Here is a 22,372-nt window from a genome sequence, read left to right as displayed (position 1 = left end):
TTCTATCCTTGGGACCCTTTCATTCTTGGATCCCCACACATCGGCTCACCTCGATCGCGTCCTACAGATTTCGCATGTTAGTGAAATGTCCCCCCCTCACCCCTCATTCAGTCCCCCGGAAATACGGGTGAAACTCACTCGTGTGGTCTCGGGTTTGACCAATTTGCTCTCATACACCAGATTCGGGTTTCCGGTCAGTTCAAAGCTGGGAGTTGCATCCGCAGGCATGAATGACCCGACTGATCGCTGTGGCAGGCTGGTCGTGTCATATGTCTGGACCGGTCCCTTTTTGGCCGCTTCACGCTTCTGCTCCACCGTGCTGCGGACGTACTCCAAATACGGCGGGTTGCCGGGGTAGAGCACGTTGTCCGCCACCACTACTGAAACCCCGGGCACGATCTTGCCGAGCTGCTCGCAGAGCTTCAGATCGGCGGTATACGCAGGCTTATAGTGATCAATAAGCATCACTTCAACCTGTTTGACATCGCCACTCGAGAAAAGTTTGTCAAGGGACAAATCGCTCCGACCAACGAGAATCGTAACGAAGTCGCGCAGGCCCGCCAGCTCAAGCAGCATGTTCGCAATGGCTGCAAACTCGGGATTCAACTCTAGACTGTAATAGTGCCGTCCGCCAGCCCGACGCACGGCATCTCCGAACAGAATGGCCGAATAGCCAACATAGCCACCAAGCTCGATCATCACTTCGGGCTTCTTTTCCTCGATGATGTCGATGATGAATTTGCCCTTGGCCCGACCGATGTTCATGAAGTGGTACGTTTTACCAAACTCTTCGATCAGATCCAGGACCTTGGCAGGGTTGCCCTGGATCTCATCACGGTTCGGTTGGTCGTAGATGAAGTGAAGCAACTTCAGCTCTCGACCTTCCTCACGCTGTCAAGCAGTCATTTGTCAGGGTATAAACCCACCGTATCGGGGTTACGGCGCAAGCTTACCGAACGTTCCACAGGAGGAGGGTTAGAAGGGGCTTCGGGGGTAGCACTATCACCCATGATCGATAACAGGCGCTGCGTGAAAGGAGAAGGAGGCTGGTAAGATCTAGGGATAGTAAATGGAGAGCGTGGACATCGAAGCCACGTTCGAGGGACAGCAGGATACTTAAGAGCGCCGAAAGACGCGCGGACTAGTCGACTCGGCACCGACTTGGACCTTTGTAGCTGATAATGCCGATATGTCGCCATCCGGCTGTGGGCCACACCCATGATGATCGCATCATGATTTCCATGGAATGATAGGAGCAAATAAGCGAAGCTATTCCATCCCTTGTGGCGGACGCAAGAGTGCACGACATCGCATATTCCGGGCAGTCGGAGATGGTTACCACATCGGTCCAGGCAGGTGTGGTCTCGGTTCCCGCGTTAATTCGTCACAGGATACTTAGCTGCCATCTGATAAGGTTTCACCCCTCATCTGGCTTATCGAGAAAAGCAACTCTGCGTCGGGATGTGTCTCCTCATCTCGGTGACTCCGATGGCAAGGCCAAAAGGTCCATATGGGCGCGGGTCATGTGTGGTGTGTGGGGGGCGCAGAATAGGAACAGGGAGACAATGCAAGTACCCTTTCAACAATGCAAACGTGGAGGGCGTACCCTTGGTCGAGACTTATATGATACGACCCAGTTCCGCATGAATTCAGTCCCGTGCTCAACCTCGAAGCTTAAATCTCATTGAAAAGAGCATGATCCCATAGAGCGGCGTTATTGAGGGGTGATGGTATTAATGCACTCGCTCTGAATCTGAAACCCGACCCGATTCAAGAGACGCCACGACCCACGTTTACATCTCCACTGTGGTCGGATCGCATTGAACCTGCTAGGCTGATACTACCTGTGTGATGCCGATCTAACTTTTTCCAAGTAGCTAAGCTCCACCATAGAATAGGTTCGAGGCTTGTTCATAGGGCAGTCGCCTTGTATACGAAGATGCCATGGTAAAGTGCTTGGAAAGAGCTCCGTACCGGATCTATCCCTTCGTCCGCATCCGCCGCCGGCCATGGAATCTCCGACGGACGATCGGAAATGTCACTGTGCAGTTACTGCATTAGGTATGTTGCGAGCGGCATTCAGCTGCTTTACTTCTGCTTTTGATGCATCTGGCTACATGTTCCCTGATCCACTAAATGGTGTCCCGGGATTTGGTGAGAACCAAGGAACACTTTCCCGGCAGTAGTAGTAGTAACCGAAGACGCGGTAGTTAGTAGCTAGCTAGCTAGTTACCTGTAGATCTGCACTTCAGCTAGCGACTACCTAATTATTCTATCTATTCTGAGTACCTCACGAGATCTAGTGCATTTCTCAACTGCTTACTTTTATCTGCATGCATGACACATACAATGACCTCAACGAACCAATAATGCAACTCTTCCTCACAATGGCATAACATGAAACGAAACCGAAACTGAAACCCAATGAGCAGCTGCATGCACCACACAAGCACATCCCGCCCAGCATTAAATTGGGTATCCATCTACCGATTCTTATCTACCTACTGCGTACTGGACAACTTACATGGCAGGGCTAGCTACTCTCCGTAGCAAGGCAAGGAATGCCGCAACCGTAGCCAAGCAGCTACCCTACCTAACCTCGGCCGCACCCATCCAATCAATTCCTACTTGCACTGCAACCCTACAATCGCATGCAAGTCTCAGACACCAACCAGCCCAGCCCGAGGCAAAAAAAAACTGAAATCCGCATATTGCTTTTTCTTTCCAATAGGCTCCGTCCGCATCCCCCACTTTGCGATGTGGAAACCATAAGATAGACGGACAGCTGTTTAGCTAGTCAGTTAGTTAGCTAGCTGGCAGTCCCAGCCACCTCACTCACTCACTTACTTTGACACTCGGCATCAGCAGCAACCCAACACATCTCTCTCCTAGCTACTAGTCTACTAGTCTACTATCTATCTACCTATCTATCTATCCAGCACCACCCGCCTCGCATCACAAATGCGTATCCTATGCTGACGTGGTCGCCTTGCAGCATTCCACACACACAGAGAGACGCACATTACATTTGCATTCGCGCGACACATACTACGGAGTACATAATATAGGGAGAATTTCCGCCCGTGGGTATTTCGCAGAGGCCATCTTCATTTTCATTTCTCTTTATCATTTTGGGTTTCTTTTTTGGTGCTTTCGGGGTTATACTATACTATACAACAATAACCCCACTTTACCTCTAACTAATTAAACTAATCCCCGAAACCTATCCATATACCCACTGGAGACAATAAAAAGAATCAATTAAAAATAACTTCAAAATGACAGTCGGTCACCCTTTTCGCCTCCGCCGCGCCCTCACAACCAAATCCCGGTCTCTGCAATCTCCCCGCTGCTCTCTCCTCCAACTCCAAGTCCTAGTGCACTTGTTCCGCGTCGCTATTTCCCTCGCTCTCCTCCCTCTTGACAACACCATTCTCCTCGCTGCCTACGCCGCAGGCTACTTCCCTTTCTCCCTAACAGACAGCAACAAAACCGGTGCCCGTCGCCGCGCTGCCGCCCTCCGCGACAGCCAATTCAAGCCGCGGACTGTCCTCGTCACTGGTATCGACACTCCGTATGGCCTGGCCATCGCGCGCGGATGGTATTACTCTGGCCATCGGGTCATCGGGGCCGAAGTGGTGGGCGGGGATGACCCGTCGGGCGTGGCGTGCGGGGAGAGTATGTCCCGGGTACTGAGCGGGTATTATCGCATTACCACTGGTGTCCCTGGCGGTACTACGAAAGGGTACGCAGCGCAAATACTAGATGTGGTGATGAAAGAGAACGTGGACGTCTGGATCCCGTGCAGCGAGGAGACAGAGGGGGAAGAAGATGCCGTCGCGAAGGGCGTGGTTGAGGCACGGACGGGATGTAAGTGCGTCACTCTTGATCGGGGGATGGTAGATATACTCTCCCAATCCTCAACGGACCGGGAAGCCTTCCTGGCATTTCTGGTCGAGAAGGGATTACCTGTTGTGGAGAGACACGAGGTGTTGTCTCGGGATGCGGTACATAAGATCCTGCATCGGTCGCCGACCAAAGTGTGGAATATGCGGAGGGCGGATGATCGCGAGGTGATGCTGCCGAAACGGACTCTTAGTCTGACCTATTCCGAGGTCAGTGAGATTCGCATCTCCAGAGAGAGGCCGTGGATGTTGCAGCAACAGACCAGGTTGGGAGGGTTCTATGCCGAGATGGCGGTCGTTGCAGGGAAGGTCAAGGCAACTAAGATCTACCCCGCTGAGGAGGATGGGGATGGTGGCTGGGGCCAGTCACCGATGGACCGCGGGCTCGCAACGGCGATTCAGGCGCTGATAGAGCGGTTTGCGAGCCAGATGGGTGCCCGGTTGACAGGGCATCTGCGGTTGAAGGTGATGGTGGATGAGGAGGTGAGCGACAACTGTCTGCGGTATGTGATACTGATTGATAGCTGCTCGCATGGCGCGTCGGCGGTCAAGTATCGCATCCTTGAGGATGATTTGAAGTCCTTGGTGGATGGGTATCTGGAGGCATTGACCCCGCAGACAAATGGTGTCGCCGAGGGGGAGGCCAATGGCACGGCGAATGCTGCGACTGCGTCTGCGTCTGCTTCTTCAAAGCCCGATATTACTACGCCTCCTCCGCGTCGACGATTCAGTCTGTTTCGCTCTGCGAAGAAGGCCAATGTGAAGGTATTTGGATCGCTGGGAAAACAGGTCGATCGTGCCCTTAACGAGGGCAGTAAGCTCCTGTTCTTCTGGAAGAATCAGAAGTTCTCCCAGCTGGATCCGCTGCCTTGGTGGTGGCATGCTCATGTCTATCAGCCGTTGAGGGAGCTGGAGATGATTGTGAAACCGAAGAGGGTGAAGAGGGCGTGATTGCATACCTTAGTGATTCACCCTTTCATTCTCTTTCTTTCGATTATCAGTACTTTTTGTTCGTTGGTTATTTCCTTTGTTCCACTCAGCATGGACGGACGGACGGAAGGACGGGAACCACAGGACAGGACAGGACAGGACACGATGTTACGATTACTTGGTTATATAAAGGAGCATTAAGTGGCGCCTTGGGATATTGTTTTGTTATTGCTATTTTGAATATTATGACTCTTCTTACTTGTTGAAATATATCTAAGTATAATCAATTGTATGAAGTAGAATATAATCTACAAGATCTGCAGCATAGATAGTCAATATCCCGCGTACTACAAACAGTCTAGACTACATCTAGAGCTGTTTCCATGAGAACAATTTCTTAGCGCTAGTTTAAAACGGCTAGTACTGCCGCTAGATGATGTGATTGGCTGTGCTTCTATGTATGAATTGAGTGAATTTGGTTATGAAAAAGCAATTTGGATTTGCTTGTTTCGGTTGTTGTATTGGGTTTTGGGTTTGTTGAGGGGCCATCGTTATGTGGGTTGTGGGGTTATTCGGGTTGAATAGTAGTAGTACTACTAAGTAGTATAGGCATGTCCAAGTTGAGGATACTATCTGTGGTCTGGTAAGTGGAAATGTTGGTAAAGGAGGCTGTTAAATAGGGATAGAACATAGTAGATAGTATGTGCAGGTAAGATAACTTCAAGTTAGGGATTCTATGGTTTTGAACGGGAAGCACGTGGTGTACGAAGACATGGACTATATGTCTAGTAATACATGTACGTCATTGTACATCAGTGTAGCAGGAATGTAAGACCATGTAAGGCTAGTTAGGCTGATCTCTTTCTTATATTAAGACTAATATAGCGAGACTACTAGGTATATGATCTTTACTATTTACATGTGATGGTCTTCCTTCGACTGAAGTGACGAGATATATATATATATATGTATAGTATATGTATCATAAATCAGGGCCCGGTCTCTATTAAGAGTTTTAAGTCACCTGGAATACGTCTTAATTTTCTCAGAATGCTTCATCTGAGCAGACTGCGTTATCACTGATACTATCTGGATTATACTGTTCTATTATAGATCTTTCGTCTGCCACTGTTTGCCAACAGATTTGGGCCAGACGAATACTAATCGTGATATTCGCAGAAACGATATTGTAGAGTAAGTGCCATGCCAGCACATTATATCCTCTTCTATCTCCTAATACAGCTGCCTGAACTGCTCCCATGACCTCCAGGTGAGCTGGTTGACTGGCATTCGTCAGCCTTGGAAGGCTCCCCGCAGGATTTCCGATTGGTCGACCAGAAACTTTATATGGAGGGCCTTCGGAACAGGTACGGTACCAACGAGGAATGTAAGCAACCGAGCTTCATCCTCAACTCATGTTGGGATGTCGACCAGACAACGGTATTCCGTAGAAGCCGGGAGCTGTGAGCCCAACATGGTGAATGTCAATATAGATAGTAAGTGTATGGAGAAGTGTATGTCAGGTGCTGCTATTTCTGGCGGCCACATCTGCCTAGGCTATAATTAGTCAAGCGGTAAGATCGGCATCGCAAGTTACGGTACCGTACCAAAGACTGAAGCTGAAGAGATGCTGCGCAATTCGCTTCAGCCACAATCATCTCATCTCATTCACATTCATCTGTCAACTTTTCTGCCCCTTACTCTTTCATCTCTCTCAATCTCTCCTCGTTCAAATAACGTGATTGACTGAAACTCATTTCGCTGCTGATATTGTTGTTGCGCTGCGGGTTCGCCAACGCTACCATTTGAAACCGCCCACTTTAGCGTCCGCGCGGCATTGATCGGGTTGCCCCGTTCACCTGGTCTTGGGTTTTTCGATCGCTATCGGCATAAACAATCCATTCCACCCCATCTCACGCCCCTCCACAACGCCTTTTGAGACGTCTGCCTCGACATACAGCGCATCAAAAGTATTTTCGATTTGATTCCTCACATAAACGTCCGATCGCTCTATCCTCCCTTTCGCTTCCGTACAAGGAAGCGCCCTTTGTCGTCAGGCACCGCTCCCCGTCTTCCGTCTCTCTCCTCTTCCTCCTCCCACAATGAGAATCGCACGGCCTTCTTTCAACCCCGGGAGGACGAAAAACCTCATCCATGGGTTCCAGGGGTTCATCATCTTCCTGGCGTGGGCCCTAACCATCGCTGTTTTCACAAAGGGAGGCGGTATTGATGGGCGTTCCGCCTGGTACTTTGCTTTGGTACGTTGCGATTATTGGAATCCCCACACTTGTCGCCTGTTGACATGTACTGATCCTCAATCATTCTAGTGCTGGTTCAGTATTCCCGGTCTGATCTACCTCGTGGCCGTGCCCATGTGGCCGCGCGCACGCCGCTTCGGAAACGTTTATGCCTTCGCAACCGTCGACTGCCTGTACGCCATTCTGTGGTTCTCTGCCTGGGTTTGTGTGGCTAGCTATGTGGCGGAGGGTAAGAGTAAGGGAAGTTCGGACTCTAGTTCCGACTCTAGCTCCAGCTCCAGCAGCAGTAGCTCGAGTTCGTCGAGCAGAAGGGATACTAGCAGCAGCAGCAGCAAAAGCGGATGCGATAACTGGGCCTACGGAAGCGCAAGTAAATGCAAGGTCAGCACAGCTACTGTGATTCTGGGCGTTGTTGTCTTGTGAGTACACCCATGGCTTCCCTAATATATCTGCTAATAATATAATAGCCTGCTCTTCTGCGTCACTGCCTTCATGTCCTTCCGCAATGTCTCGCATTTCCGCCGCACCGGAACCTTGCCCGACGCCGTCTCCGATCCCACCTTTGCCGCGCAGACAAAGGCCGCCTTTTCCTCGAACCCTGCCCATGATTTCGAGGAGGAAGAAGACGACTTCCGCTCCCGTGCTGGTATCGGTTCTTCTGTCCGTGGCGACCGAGACGAGGACTACGCTCTGCTGCAGCAGAGCGAGGTGGACGAGTTTGGAAACTCGCATGCAGCACGCTCGGCGCTGTCGGGCACATACGACCCGACGGTCTCTAGTGGAAGCGTGCTCCACGACTACAACACCAGCTATGGCGGTGCACACGGCCAACATTACGGAGGAGCGTCCGAATTCGGATCCAGTGTTAGCGGCTATGGACGCTGAGCGTGGCTAGCGGCGGTTTTCTGCGTTTATCTCTTCGAAATGACCATGGAGCGGTGTTTGTGGGCGCACTCGTACTGTATTATCTTTTTGATTGACTTTTTGCGTGAAGTTTCAACTGCCCATTCCTGTCTGCTGCTTCCACTGGTGATGACTGTATGTTGTGATTGGACGGGACAAGTCCCTTACGTTTTCGCATCGGACCTTATGTCTGCATGGTTATTGATGATCTGGATGACACTGTTGGACTATGACATAGATAGCGTTAAGTGTAAATGTATATGGCTACCCAATTCTCCCCTATAATTGCCTAAGCAGGGTCTAAAATCCATGCAGACTTGCTTTTTCCCACCTCTACTGCTGGATGACTTAAATATTTGAATCTTGACATCGTCGATACTTTGATGTCTATACCTGCAACTGTCATTCACTACTATGCCTGGGCAGAGAATTAACCTCCGCACATGACACACTTCTTTGTCTACAGGTACCCCACCCCCTCACAACACCTCAAACATCCATAATTATTAAACCCTACAAGCCATAAACCATCTGAAATCCAACCTCCCATAGATCCACATCTCCTACAATGGACTGCATTTAACTTGCTTGCTTTTAGTTTACCTTGATTGGCTGGTGTTTGGTTGCTGTGGATTCCCAACCGACGCTTTTCCTAGAAGGGCAGATATCAAGTGCCTACATACTACGTAGATAGAAGTCTACTGTGTAGGAGCATCCCTGTGCTTGAAGCGACGGTTTATAGCTGTTCTGATATTTTGGATTGATATACTGGTGCGCAGTATGGAACTATTGCCAGTACTATTTAGTGGACCTTGTGACAAATTACCATACAGTACAAGAATGGTGCGATCACCGACCCCTGTGATGACAGCCTAGCAGGCCGCAACCGAAAGCTCCTTTCATCCACTGCCGCAGTGACATAGCTTGTGTGGTACAGTAGACGTTAGAAATGTACAGTGCTAATGATGCCCTGCCTTCCGCTGAGGCTTATGGTTGAGGCCCACAACACAATTCCACGCCAATTGCCAAGTAAAGTTGCTCTAAATCTTCTCAAATCATACAGATCAAATCGAATAGTGAAGTGAAATTCCAACATGTCTTCTGCTCTTCAGTCTAACTATAAAGGAGCAAGCATCTATGGCGATGGAGATTTTCTTTGCAAGTACGGATTCAAGATGTACAAATCGACAGTGAGTGACAAGAAAAGCCCATATTTTGGGAAGAAGTGTTAGCCTACCTCCCATTAATTAAGCTGAAATAACTAATATATCGAAGATTTGGCATGCAGACGAGGGAGGAAAAGCGCAGACTGGTGCCGGATTTTCATCTGGGACGAGGAACTCCCTCAGATAAAGCTTCTACTCTCTTCGTCTTCAGAACCTGCAACACCCAGAAGAACGTCAGATATCCGACAATATGGGATCCTCACGCCAGTTACCAGTTCAAGAAAAGTACATCCTGCCATAGACAGGGCCAGTAGAGGGAACGAACCGAGCCAAATCACATTCTCAGCCCAGGCAAAGAAACGTTCACTATTTTCGACTTCCGGGCAAGTCCCAAAAAAACCGAGAATAGTGTGTACACCATCTCGGTCGCCTAGCCCTACGCCGTCCATATCTCTCGGTAATGGCAGCCCTGCATCTAGTCTTAATGATACGTTCCCATCGTCAAGGCCAGAAACCATGCATTTTATGAGGGGCAGATCGCGCAGATGGGAAGATTACAAGAAGGATTTATCAATAACACCTACCAAGAACAAATCCGACGTGAGGGATTTCAATCTGAAAAATGGGAAAACCGAAGCGGAAAAAGCAAAAGATAAAGAAGATCTTCTTTCTGACTGGGATGATACCATCGTCTCAGAAGTGATACGGGTTGCCAATGGTCCTATTTGAGGTGGTGCGTGACTATGTCTCAGAAACATGATCCTTTGATAGCCTTTCGCTAGTCTTATTGGTTCAACACCCTAGGCATGAAATAGGACGCTAGAACTGAGGAGAATTATTTATAAGTCTCGAGGTCTCTATAACTACAGTATATATATACTAAAATTAATAGGTCTTTGAACTTCTTTCATGTATTAATCTATTTTTATCTGTTTTTACTTATAATAACTGGTAAAGTATAATCTGTAAATATATTACCATCCTCTCTGAGTATGCAGATATGATAGTATAGCATAGCTATAAAACAGCAGATATTATCTATAATAACTATGATAGTATACTAATCTTTCTGTTCATTGATAAAGAATATCTACGGGAGGATATCTGGAGGGGGAAAACATCCTGATTCTACATAGAAGTTAAATTCTTTATTATAAATTACTGTATGCCTTTTTTCATGAGCAAGTCTCAGTACCGACGAGTAAGATAAATAATCTTTTTTTAAAGATTATTCTCATGTGTATGGACCTTGCTAATGTACAGCAGATGTAATAAACTTCCAACGGTGAGTCCTAGTCGGAAAGTACACATGAAGTATATGTAATATTCTGTGTTTTTCATCTAGGTCAACGGATATGAAGGTGAAGGTGTATGTGGATCCGGAAATGATGCGTGTGAAAGAGGAATTGATCTTTACTGCTGAGGGCTGGTCGATTATTCCGGCTTGATGGAATAGCTTGTGGGTGTGCGCTCGTTTCAAGAAATTGTTTATCTGCGAATATTGAATAGATCTTTCATGAAGATATCTTGTGAACAGAATGGCTTTCATGATCAAAGAGAAGTAGTATGACAGTGTGTTGTCTATTATAGCCATAAAGTGAGTACATGGCATTGCTAAACTGCTTCGGGGACTAGAAGGTGAGCATTGTTCCTCGTAAAGGGGGGTATGGTGATCTTGAGACTATCTACTCTGTCGTACTAAATGTTCTGACTGTTTTTGACTCTCTCGGTTTACGTTCGGTTATAAACGTGAATGCCAAAACCTGATGTGTAGAACGGAGACGAGTCTAAATTAGCCCCCTCAACCACTCAAGAACTCACTTGTTGTGATGTGGTCAGTATGAGCGCTTAGCTTATTGAACAGCCTAGGAATGGTCAAGGGTTGGGGTTTTCAGATTGATGATAAAGCCAAAGTATCCAAAGGATGAATGGATGCTGTCAACATGAAGCAAATTTAGAAAAATACAAGATCGCCTGTTGACATGGAGTCTGACCCTCTCTAGAAGGCTAAAGAAGTCTGTGATGAGTTTTCAATTCCTAAAGAACATTCAACTTTTCTACGTGTGCAAATCGGCATTTCGTACTGAAAATAAGATAGCCTCTTACCAGTTCACGTAACTATCTACACCCTCATGAACCAAGTATAGTACGATCAGAACTTAAAAGTATGACAGAGGAGGCAAAGTCCGCTCAAAATTCGGTGCGTCCCTCCCTAATTCAATTCGAAGAAAAGAAGAACTAACATGAAATGAAGACCAACTTGTTTCTGGACCTCAAGGAGAAGTACATTGCAAACCAGGACGATGCATTCGGCGACAACAGGGCTATACTACGATGGTCTTCACCATTGTGACCATTATATCTGTGAGTGCTACCTGAGCCCCATGCTCCTCCCTCAATTAAAAGCTGATGATACTCTCTAGCGTCCACTTACCTTCCTTTCTTCCGTATTCGCGCTCGATATCTCCCAATCCCCTCACGGACCGACCGGCCGTCCGGAATTTCAAAGCTGGTGGACGTCCCCCCTAATCCGTATGTTAATTTCAATATACTCTCCCGGTCATGAGGCCTTCATTGTGACACTCTACTACAAGTGGAAGGCCGCGAGGATCTCGTTTCCAGTCCCGGACGTCAACCCTCTGGGGATTAGGGTGATGTCCGTCAAGACGGGCGTAGGTGGGTGCGCTCAATGTACTCTAGGCCAACACAGAACAAGTCTGGAGATGATGAAGTATAGGACGGTAGACATAGAGGAGTTGCTACGATGGATATAGTAGCTTAGATGTTGATGTGGGTTTCGGGTGCTTCTAGTGCACTAAGTACAAGATTGACTTAGTAGCGACTACATCCAGAAAATGCAATTGGTTTATTGGCAATTTTTTGACTTTGAATGAGCCTATTGCTAAATAGTCAGAGCCATTGATGCATTGATTCTCAATAGCCGTGATGTGTCATGTGATATCTTGAGAAGAGTTGAAAGCGGAGCACGGAGCCCTGTACGCTACCTCACTTCTCACTTTACCACCGAAACTTGCGATGAAAGTGTACGGAGACCAGCCTGCTATGCGATTTCATACTTTTGACTGAATTTTGAGCAAAGTAGCGAACGAAGTGTATGTCTACAAAAACCAGACAGCAAATAGTAAAAAAGCAAAAAGTTAAGTGACAAGGATGGGATTCGAACCCACGCTCTTTCGAACTGGTGTTTTGGAAACCTAAAACCAGCGCCATAACCACTCGGCCACCTTGCCTCGAATACTTCAGGTAGCCCTGAATTCTCTTATGACGAGCGATGAGAAAAGATAGCCAATATAGAAGGTATACATTGAACTCCGAACGATAGCATCAATTTCTGAGTATAGCGCGTACAGATTGTCACATAAAAGGTGGATTAGGCTTATAGATCTTAGCTAAAACTAAGCTCGTGCAACTAGCCAAGCAGTTAAAGAGACAAATACATATCTCATCAAAGTCAAGAATGCGATAACGATGCAATCTGCAAAATTATTACCCGGTGACTGACCGCCACAAACCATTATGCCGGCAATTCTGCCACCGCCCCAGACTTATCGCAGGACTGGACAACTTGCGTCCAGCTTGCTTCTTCCTACAGTTCTGTCATCTCCCATATGCCTGTTCTTCGATCAATCAATCCAACAGGTCGTTCCCGCGTGTTCCCTATTAATACTCATATCTGAACGTGAGTCAATGAACCCTCCCAATATAATTGAAACCACTAACAACCGCCGCACAGACCATATTCTGGGTCACACCGAAATCTGAAACTACACACGATACCTATCTAGATAGATAGTATCTAGCTATACAAGATCTTCGCACAACCACAACACGATACCAACGATACCCACCACCCATAACTCTACACACCCACACATACAGCTTAGAAAGAAAGGTTACACAAAATGGCCTCCGTCGACCTCTTCACCGAATACCCCCTCCACCTGGACCCAACCAGCAAATCCATCTCCCTCAACACCACCAACACCACCACGCTCCCCACATCCACCGCCACAATAACCGCCGAACTCACAGACCTCAACGCCCTGCACCGCTCGCTCATCTCCCTCGACCCGCCTAACATCCCCCCTCCGCCACTCCCCATCAACCCCAAGCGCAGCGCCCAAATCACCAAGCTCCGCGACAGCGCCAACACCGCATACCGCAAGTCGAACCACGCCGAGGCGGTCCGCCTCTACACATACGCCATTGACATGGCGCTGGGCCGGCCCGGCTGGGAACCTGTCACGCTGGCGAGGGACGAGTTGGCGGGGTTGTATGCGAATCGGGCGCAGGCGTGGATGAGCCAGCGCGCGTGGCCGGAGGGGCTGGTCGATGCGAGATGTAGTGTTGAGAGTAAGCCTGTGGCGAATGTGAAGGCTTGGTGGAGGGGTGGGAAGTGTTTGGTGGAGATGGGGAGGTGGGAGGAGGCCAAGGGGATGGTTGAGAAGGGGTTGGAGATTGAGGGGAGGGTTAGTGAGGGTGGGAAGGAGCTTTTGGGGTTGTTGAGTGAGGTGGAGGAGGGGTTGAAGAGAAGTGGAAGTGCTTGATTGTGGATGAAGAATTAGTGGATGGATGGATGTGGATATGTGATGGAAGGTTGTTGTGAATCGAGCTGGGATTCGATTATCGGAGTACATTATTACTTCTTTCATTATTATATGGCTTAATGGCGTTATGGTTGTATGAATATCATCATGCATTGATTGCGTTCTCTCTTCCCATCCTTACTTACCTACGTAATCCCCTAGTCAATCAAATGTAGCAGATAGTTGAACACAGTATGAAAGCTATCCCAAAACAGCCTAGCAGTATACATAGTACATACAAGTAAGGCTGAAACCCATCCTCACCCAAGAAAAAGAAACAAAATAAAACATGAAACAGCAACGATCAACCAAAAGCAAATCACAAACAAAGTATACAAAAAGAATGAAAGGGTATGAATGAAAAAAGTATCTCCGATGCGGGGAATCGAACCCCGAGCTGCTGTGTGAGAGACAGCGATGTTAGCCATTACACCACATCGGACTTGGTTGGAAATTTGTGGTTCGGAGCAGATAATATTTGACTGGAGGTGGTTTGTGGTGTGGTTCGAGTGGGGACGGTTACGGTTACAGTTTGGTTTTGGTGGATGGTGGTGTTGGTGTGGGTGGGGCATAGGGTAGGTGAGGTCATGTCATGGTTCAGTTGCCTTTTGTGTCTCTTTGTGGGTGTTATTTATTTATTTACTGTTCATCCTAGAGCGGAGCTTTATTTTCTATTGTTTATAGGTTTATAATGTATGTGTTGATGGGATGGGATAATTGTTTGGTACTTCGCATGGGAGTATGATCTCGATTTAGGTATACAGGTTGTGAATATATATCTACTAGTAGTAGTAGTCGCTTCAGTCTTTGTACATAAGTAAATAGCACCACCAGTAGTGTCTGGAATAACTGGTAGTACTAGTAGTAAATAGAGACATCAAATCTCTTCCACCGTCAGTTGTTGCTTTTCGAGCCGTTCTAATAGAAAATCCGTAGGGGGCAAAGACACCCACCCAGCCCATAAGAACTCGACCCCCCGTTGCAACGTAGGGTAGTAACACTCCCAGTAGACCAACCCCAGCTTTGGGCTGCCACACTGTCCAAGCCACCTCTGAACCCATTTCTCTTTCATCACGGGCCATTATGGACCTCAGATCAAGGAAGTCAAGACACCCGGACAATCCCAGAGCCTCTGCGCATGTCTTTATGATCTGAAGGTCACCAGCGCCAGCGAGTGACGTTTGAGGTTGAAATATGGCGTTGATGTTGATTGATTGGGCATTATAACAGACCCAAGTCCGTTGGTCGTATTCTGTCCTTGAGTTTTCAGGGCTGAGCATGATGAGTATTGATTCGAGCATCAGATCCTCAACAGCATCCGCTACAAATAATCAACCATTCATCTTCATATGAAGGAGCAAAAGACCGTTTCCTGAGTCTGTCCTGTATTGATAGACAGCTAACATGATGCCCAGCATGAGGCACCGCAGAAGGATCTCGACAGCAACCAGCTGCCAGCGAAGCACTTTTCCGTAGTACATTCCTTTCATACTGCGATGGTCTGGATCTGTTATTCCTGGGTCCTTTTGTCTATTTTGCCACTGGTATTCCACAGCATCCAGCCCATTTCCTTTGGCATCTAGATGCTGCAGGCTTGTACCGTCGGCCGAATGAGCTCGTCAGACTTATCACCGGCTTCGCAGTCACTTTCGAGGTTTTGTGTCAATTAGTAGATGTGAAAGCCGTAAAACGCTCAAATATTGGCACTTTTTGAGGAGAATATATAACATGGTAAGGGAAAGGACGAAAACATTCCCAAGTTCCTGACAATAGATCTCTCGGAATACCCAGCCCGTTTGGAGAGAATTTCGCACGGCCACAGCGTAGCTCGCTGGCTGAGTACTCTGCGCAGGATTGTCTCCTCCATCGTATGACACTGCATTGTTTTCATCTCGACTCGTGATGTAGCAAGTCGTTGAGTTCAACGTAATTGCTGGGTGCGTAGAAGTCAGATCTTTGAGCTCACTGACAGCTACCAATTAAATTGTGATTGAGCCGGGCTATCAATCTCCGATATGGCGCCTATCAGGCCACATGTCTTGAACCATATGTCCTTCCAGAAATTTGTATACTGTTTTGCAGACAATGACCAGAGAGCAAGGCGTGACCATCGAGTGCCTGTGTATCATAGTAATTCGACGTACTAGCTGTGCCAGGGCCGGGCTCCATAGAACCGGCGTATCCGAGTGGCGAGAGACAACGGAAGCAGACCAGGTGTACTGGCTGACTTGTCACCTATATTATAAGTTTCGTTGCTTTCTGCTGTGCTGTTGATCGGCTGTTCATCTGCTGGTGTATAAGCTTCCCATACAAATTCATTTGGCCGATAGTAGGTACTGTTAAGAGCACCTACTGCTCGTTCTCAGCATTCGTATGACTAGAAATAGTTTACACCGGGGTGCATGGCTGTTCTGATCGAGGATGCATGACTAGCATCTTATGTATCTCCAGTCACTGCTTCCATGTCGCCTTGTATGGGAGAGTATTGAACATAGTGTAGTAACTCAGCTGAACGAGGAGGGGTCAGTCTCACGTATCTGAAGCACGATGACGAACTCAATGATAGAAAGTCTAGTCGTAAGACTGAAGGAGAAAGAGATATATTCTTAATCGAACAGTGATACGTCCCACCAACATGAGCAAGATCGGTACTGCATGCTGATGATTGCTTCCTGCTGCGGTAGTATAGAAGGCGTTGCACCTCTGTCTTGCAGATTGCTTTCCAGCTCTCGACTGATGTCTTCTTAGAGAGATCGAGTCTAGCTTTGCGATCGGTGTAAGCAGTTCTCGATAGTATGGTGGCTTCAGCGATGGTTTGGCCATCCCCGGTTGCGAACTTCCAAAAGAAATTGCCCATTTTAGGTTGTAGAAAGAAGGACGGATCAGGTCGCCGAGCTGCCTTCCCATCCGGTACTGGAAAACCGACATCCCCCTGAATGTGCCGTTATTCTGCAGACGCCGGAACAAGAACGGGGTGGAGACTGCATGAAGAGAATGTTTATGGGCATCGAAACAGCCACCGGACCCAGCTGGCGGAGTTCGACAATATACAGACGTGTCTCAATTGCCGGCATTAGTTCGCGGCTTGCTTGAACCATTCGAGGCTTGTCAATATGTATCATCTCGAGTAGGAGCCGTTGAAAAGGCGATGGTATCTCCATATAGAGAATATATGATGGCGTAGCCAAGTCGGGCTTCTCAGTGCTTGTTGATGCATACCTCCCCGCCTGGAAAATGCGTGCACCCAGTCAGTTCCTCTTATTCAACGTTAACTTGGTCGCGAAGAATGGGCAGCATGCTCAGCATTCTAAGTGAAGAAACCCCCAACCGAACGATCGAGTTTTATTTGAGTTGACAGTCCCACTCATGAGAACATTATGCCAGTAACCTCCACGCAACGATGATGAAAGGTCTTAGCCATCACTTTCAGCCATATTGTCTTGGCCCTAAGACTTGTCTTGCATACGGGGTTGATTGTCAGTTTCAATTCTTGTTAGATATAGTGGAATATGTTTCGCGAGTAGGATTTCTCGATTTCATGAAGCCTGAACCGCCCAATCACAGATGAGCACCTTTAGCTTTCATTGGAACAGCTTTGGGCTCGAAAATATATTATCTGTGATTTTGTTTCCCATTTCCAGCGGCCGAAGATGACTGTCCTATCAGGGAACATATGAGAACTATCCTGGCCCATCCTGGTCACTGAATGCTTCTGTTTTGTTGCAGTATTGACAGGCCATGATGGTCCGTGCGAATCTTGGTTTGAAGAAAGCAGCAATTCTAAATAACCTTCAAAGTTTCGTCTGTCATTGAAGAAAACGGCGGTGACGGTATGAAGACATGACATTTGCGTTGATGTTCCTGTCAATGTGGGTCTTGATCATATTGTTGTGGGTATGTGGAGCTGCTCCTCATATCCTTTGGAGCAGAAGGTGACATGTACATAAGGAGAACCACGAAGAATGGAGAGTAGATGTCGAATTTGGGTTCGACGTCGGCAACAGCAGTTTAGTGCCGATGCATCGAAGAAACGCTAATGCGTTGAACCTTCGAGATCGGGGCGATAGACCAAGAGAATGTGGTACTCCGGAAGCAGTACTCGCAAATGAACAGCATCCTGCTGGATGACTGGGACCGACCATGTAGTGACAATACTCGACCCCTCAGATCGCTTATCTACCGGGAAGTAATGCTGCGACTGTGCCTAGATATGCTGCACGAGGACGTGTTCCACCCATTTGATAAGGAAGAAGAGCGCTCTAAGGCAGTGGCTCATGCCGGAAAAGTCGCTAGAGGACGGCAATTGCAGGCATGAGGCAAGCAGATGAAAGGGATGAGTAGAAGAGACCCTGGGAGCAGAGAAAACGAGCAAAAATGGATGGTTGAGGATCTTCTAACAGTCTCCACGAAGAGAGAGCAATGGTGCTTCATCAAGTACAGCCCAGCGAAACAAGTATGCCGATATGTATACTCCAGGGTAAGGGAAACAGCTCGTAATATCTGGCAGTGTTGATTGGAACTTCATGGGTGTGATGCTGTGAACATGATCGCTCCATGGGTTCTTGACACCCTAGGTCAGTTCCATTGTGTCGGGATGCGGTAGTAAGACCACACGACACTAGTAGCGGGTTTGAAGCAGGAAATACTTTGTGTCCATAACACACCAAGTTGCTGACTAGGTCGAAACATAGATCGGCTCTGCTGCGATTGTTTCCAAAGTGTAAGTAGGTGACTCTTTAGCCCATTGCCCCATGATTTGCGGTATTACAATGAGGAATGTGTGGATACCTCATGCCCTGTCTTTTCAGCCGACTTGCGATGGGTTTGTTTTGAGATGCAGTCTTTACCGATGCAACAGCCCTGTAATCAATCAATAGTTTCTTATATAATCTCACTCTCCATCAACCACACCATAGAATGGTGCTATGGTTGCAAGGTAAATGACGTCGTTGGCCCGTTGCTCCTAGCTTAGCTGGTGCTTCGATCAGTCTGAGCCAATTCCTTAGACCCAGTGCCCTTCAGGCAGATACCAAGGTACAACCGGACGAGTGAGTCGTGGCCATAGAATGGACGGACTGACTCACGTCTGGGCGATATGCATTGCCCAACCAGGTCATCTTGACGATTTTCAGAACTCAATCCCAGCCGTCTTTGTCTTTGGGCATGCAAAAGCCGGCATACAAGCCGAAAATTTTTCAAGAGAGTTTTTTGTTACTTCATGGCCTTGAAGCTTGATCATGTCGGAATCTATGAGCTGGATGAAAAAGTCTGTTTTGCGTCCACGCCACCATGCTCATCGACAGCCTCGGGGTAGTTGCAATGAGGCGATGAAGATTCCGGTAGAAGCTCTGCATGAATTCACTGATTATTTCGCTCTACCGCTGCACGCAGAAGAGAGACTTGGTATCTGGAGCCAATAACCGTCAACAGAAAGGGGAAAAAAAAACGCACCCATGCGACATCAAAGTCATCGGTATAAAAGTCCATTACTCCATGTAGAGACGACGATTCTTCGACGGATGAGACTTGGGCATTCATCTCTGCACGCCACAGAGCGGCTCTAAGCTCAGAATATGAGAAGCATTGGTAGTGCAACTTTGGCGAAAGACCAATACAGAGTTCTTCATAGTCAGAAATGAAGGCGTCTAAGAGAAACGACGGACAGGGTTTCTGGTAGACAAGAACCAAAAGGTTGTGCGTGTTCTTCCCAGACTTTCTGCCTCTGAAACCGTCTTGCCAGAACCGCCAAAAGTAGCCCAGAGCAGCGCTAATGCAGTTCGCCGCCTTGTTCGTGGCATTTCCAAATCAGTTCCGCGTTGAAAGCATATGCCATTATGAGGTATCACGCCACGAGGAGATCCGCCTACAAAGACAAGCAGTCGAAGAAGTTGATTCGGCGATAATATGAAGTCGCCGATCTAGTTATTGTAGCGACAACTCCGAATGGTTCAGGGCGACGAGAGAACAGTCTGGTCGGAGTCGAAATCCACTGCTTCAGAGCAAATTTCTATTCAAAGCGTTTAGACGAGGACATCGTGCCTCGGCGGTTCTTCGAGAAACCACAAAATAAATGTAAAGTGCAGGGTATATACAGAACAAGAAGGTTCTGAACATCCCCTCGTTATTTTTGAAGAAATCAGGCTCATGAACGGCGTAGTATGTAAACTCCTAATGCAGGTTGTTCAACCGGTAATCGCGCACCGTATGTGCTGTGTCGACAAGCAAGCAAGTCTTATATGGACGAGACTAGAATGACCGGATGGATAGGTAAGGCATTTTCTATATAGGCTCTGTCATATAGAGTATCAATTGTGTCAAATCGATGTGAACATGACATCAATTTCGAAGGTTGGTGAGCAACTAGTGTTTGTATATCAGCCCATGTAATATTCTCGTTTGATCATGAAGATCGAGGTGCTTAGCATACCATAAGCGCGACGACACCGTACGAGCTGGAACTTCAGTCGTATGCAATGCCCTGTATTCTCTCTTCTCTAGGCCCATCATTAAGGAAGGATATCTCTATCGTTCCTTTGCTGGTAAGAAAAGTAAACAAAAATCAATAAGCGCAGTTAAGATGAACCACCAGATGACTGAGAAAGACCTCATAAGCCTTGGTTCATTGTAAATCTGCAGCTAACGCTCCATGAGGTCAGACACCAGCTGATGTTCATCCCGTTATTCAAGCGTAGTACGCAGAGCAAATGACAATGCCACCGTCGAAAGCGTCAAATATGTCGGGTGCTTTGCCCCCTAGTTCAGCTTTGGAATTGTTGTGATAGCCGATCAAACCTGTGTCAAACATCCCGATCCTTTGCGCAAGAGACTTTATCCATCCTATGTCATCAACCTCAGGTCTGATCTCGGGGACCTTAGCGATTTGGAGGTCATCGTTCTATAGTGATATCTTCATGAACTTGGCCCGAGGAACTGGTAACCTCTCATGGTGCAATTTGAAAAGATCCTTCTTCTTAAAGCTGCTTGGAATATAGTGCGAAGACTGAACGCGTGCAATTGCATAACGTGTAGTTGGACCAGAACGAGTATAATGTCCTGAAATTCCCCAGAAAGTAAACGTCCAACCAGAACAAAGATGCTCAAGCGTTTATGCAGTATGCAATGGCTGAAGAACGATATAAGGATGCCATATATGCTTTCAATTGCAAGGGGGCGTTCAAGTCTGCGGTAGCTTCAATCTTCCCTTAATGTTCGAGGACAATGCAAGGTCTTTTCGAGATCCTCCCACAATCTTGCTTGGCAGTCTGTTTGCCCCGTGAGGATGATGTGAACCACCCCAGTCACGTTGAACTCTTGAAGAAAGTGTACTTTTCTCAACATGATCACTTGGCGGCATTGAAGCCTGGGCAGCCTCATCGAACATCCTCATGGGCGGATGGTATACTGGGTCAATCGCAGTTGAGATCAACAAAGTATAAGACCGAAGCCGTTGTCTCACCACGCTTCTTCGGAAACGTTTGTTCGACGGGTTTCAAGATCAATTCCTGAAATCGGGCAACACAGCACTCTGAACCGCTGGATCTTCCCATGTCCAGCCTTTGACCACGCTGATTTTGGTTCCATAATACCTTGCTCAATCGGTAGGATAAACAAAACTAATATGGGGAGATGAATCTATTCGAAGCGGTTGTCGAAAGTAGAATATCTGATAGCCAAGACACCATCCATGGCCGTTAGCGATTACTACACACCCTGAACAAAAGCGGGTGCCGTGAAGACCAGCCGACGCAAGGTTTGTCATTGCAAGTGAAATGAAAAGCATCAATCCACACAGGAAAAGCCGTTTTTCAATGATGGACTAAGTGTTTGCTCGGCGATTAACAATTATGTCGGGGTATAACATCGGCAAGCCCGGATCTTCTATGAAGCATGATAACGCGTAAGAAGAAAGGCCAAAAGTCACAGAGCACACCCATACTGGAAGTTCACCGCCATTTGAGAGCTGCTTCCACCAGTAGCAGGTTTCCTAGGCTGCATAGGTCGACAAGGACAAGTATTATATGAAGTTTCTCCACTCGCTCATGACCCAGTTGGCCCATGACTGCCAGTAGCTGGCCATGATACTTCTGGAGTAATGGTGGAAGTCGTGGATATGGTAACGACTCTTACTAGCGTAGGCAGATTGATGAAGTAGGTTGTGATTGTCATAGTCTCGACATTCCGATCGCCTATGCCAGTCGGAACTTTCCTCCACAAGACTGGAAGCATTCTAGCCATTCTTGTCTGGCGTCACGAGAAAATGGGATTCATCCATCTCCATCTGTTTTCTGTACGACCGGTTGCATCTGGCCAGCTTCGCTTTCATCTGCTGGTCGGGACTGACATCATGTACCTCGACTCATCAAATACGGCTTTGCATGTAGCAGTATCAACTGTTAACGAACTGTTTGGCGGACAGACATAAATGATATATATGGATGACTCCCATCAGCGATACATAGCGGTGCATTCTGGTAATCTCCTCACATCCAAGAAACATTTCCAGCTGTATAGACTTTCGGGTACGGTGCCTCTTGTGTGTTGCTGGAAAATCTTCAGACATCGAATGCCTATGATTGTGGTCTTCAGCGTCAAAATTGGATCGA

At 47.5% G+C, this 22,372-nt stretch overlaps 4 protein-coding genes and 2 non-coding genes across 6 annotated transcripts; 3 read left to right on the top strand and 3 right to left on the bottom strand.

The window, feature by feature from the left end:
• Positions 1–19: 19 nt before the first annotated feature.
• On the bottom strand, positions 20–1,010 carry AtWU_10127 (O-methyltransferase; the record flags this gene model as incomplete). Its single annotated transcript, XM_035505232.1, has 3 exons — positions 20–61; positions 139–891; positions 954–1,010. The coding sequence occupies 3 exons, from the start codon at positions 1,008–1,010 to the stop codon at positions 20–22; spliced, it is 852 nt and encodes a 283-aa protein (XP_035361125.1).
• Positions 1,011–3,278: 2,268 nt separating this feature from the next.
• AtWU_10126 (uncharacterized protein) lies at positions 3,279–4,856 on the top strand (the record flags this gene model as incomplete). The annotated part of the gene is made up of 1 exon (XM_035505231.1): positions 3,279–4,856. The coding sequence occupies one exon, from the start codon at positions 3,279–3,281 to the stop codon at positions 4,854–4,856; it is 1,578 nt and encodes a 525-aa protein (XP_035361124.1).
• A 2,081-nt stretch (positions 4,857–6,937) lies between these two features.
• On the top strand, positions 6,938–7,978 carry AtWU_10125 (uncharacterized protein; the record flags this gene model as incomplete). Its single annotated transcript, XM_035505230.1, has 3 exons — positions 6,938–7,093; positions 7,163–7,512; positions 7,561–7,978. 3 exons carry the CDS (start codon positions 6,938–6,940, stop codon positions 7,976–7,978), a joined length of 924 nt encoding a protein of 307 aa, XP_035361123.1.
• Positions 7,979–12,325: 4,347 nt separating this feature from the next.
• Positions 12,326–12,413, bottom strand: AtWU_t249. The gene is given in 2 exon segments: positions 12,326–12,367; positions 12,377–12,413. It is a non-coding gene; the product is annotated as a tRNA-Leu (tRNA).
• Positions 12,414–13,085: 672 nt separating this feature from the next.
• Positions 13,086–13,730, top strand: AtWU_10124 (uncharacterized protein; the record flags this gene model as incomplete). Its single annotated transcript, XM_035505229.1, has 1 exon — positions 13,086–13,730. The coding sequence occupies one exon, from the start codon at positions 13,086–13,088 to the stop codon at positions 13,728–13,730; it is 645 nt and encodes a 214-aa protein (XP_035361122.1).
• Positions 13,731–14,139: 409 nt separating this feature from the next.
• On the bottom strand, positions 14,140–14,211 carry AtWU_t248. Its single transcript has one exon. It is a non-coding gene; the product is annotated as a tRNA-Glu (tRNA).
• Between the last annotated feature and the right edge of the window lie 8,161 nt (positions 14,212–22,372).

Source organism: Aspergillus tubingensis (assembly GCF_013340325.1).
Source record: "Aspergillus tubingensis WU-2223L DNA, scaffold_12, whole genome shotgun sequence".
NCBI classification, from domain to species: domain Eukaryota; kingdom Fungi; phylum Ascomycota; class Eurotiomycetes; order Eurotiales; family Aspergillaceae; genus Aspergillus; species Aspergillus tubingensis.
Note: the sequence above shows the minus strand (reverse complement) of the source record. Positions and strands in the feature narration are given on the sequence as shown.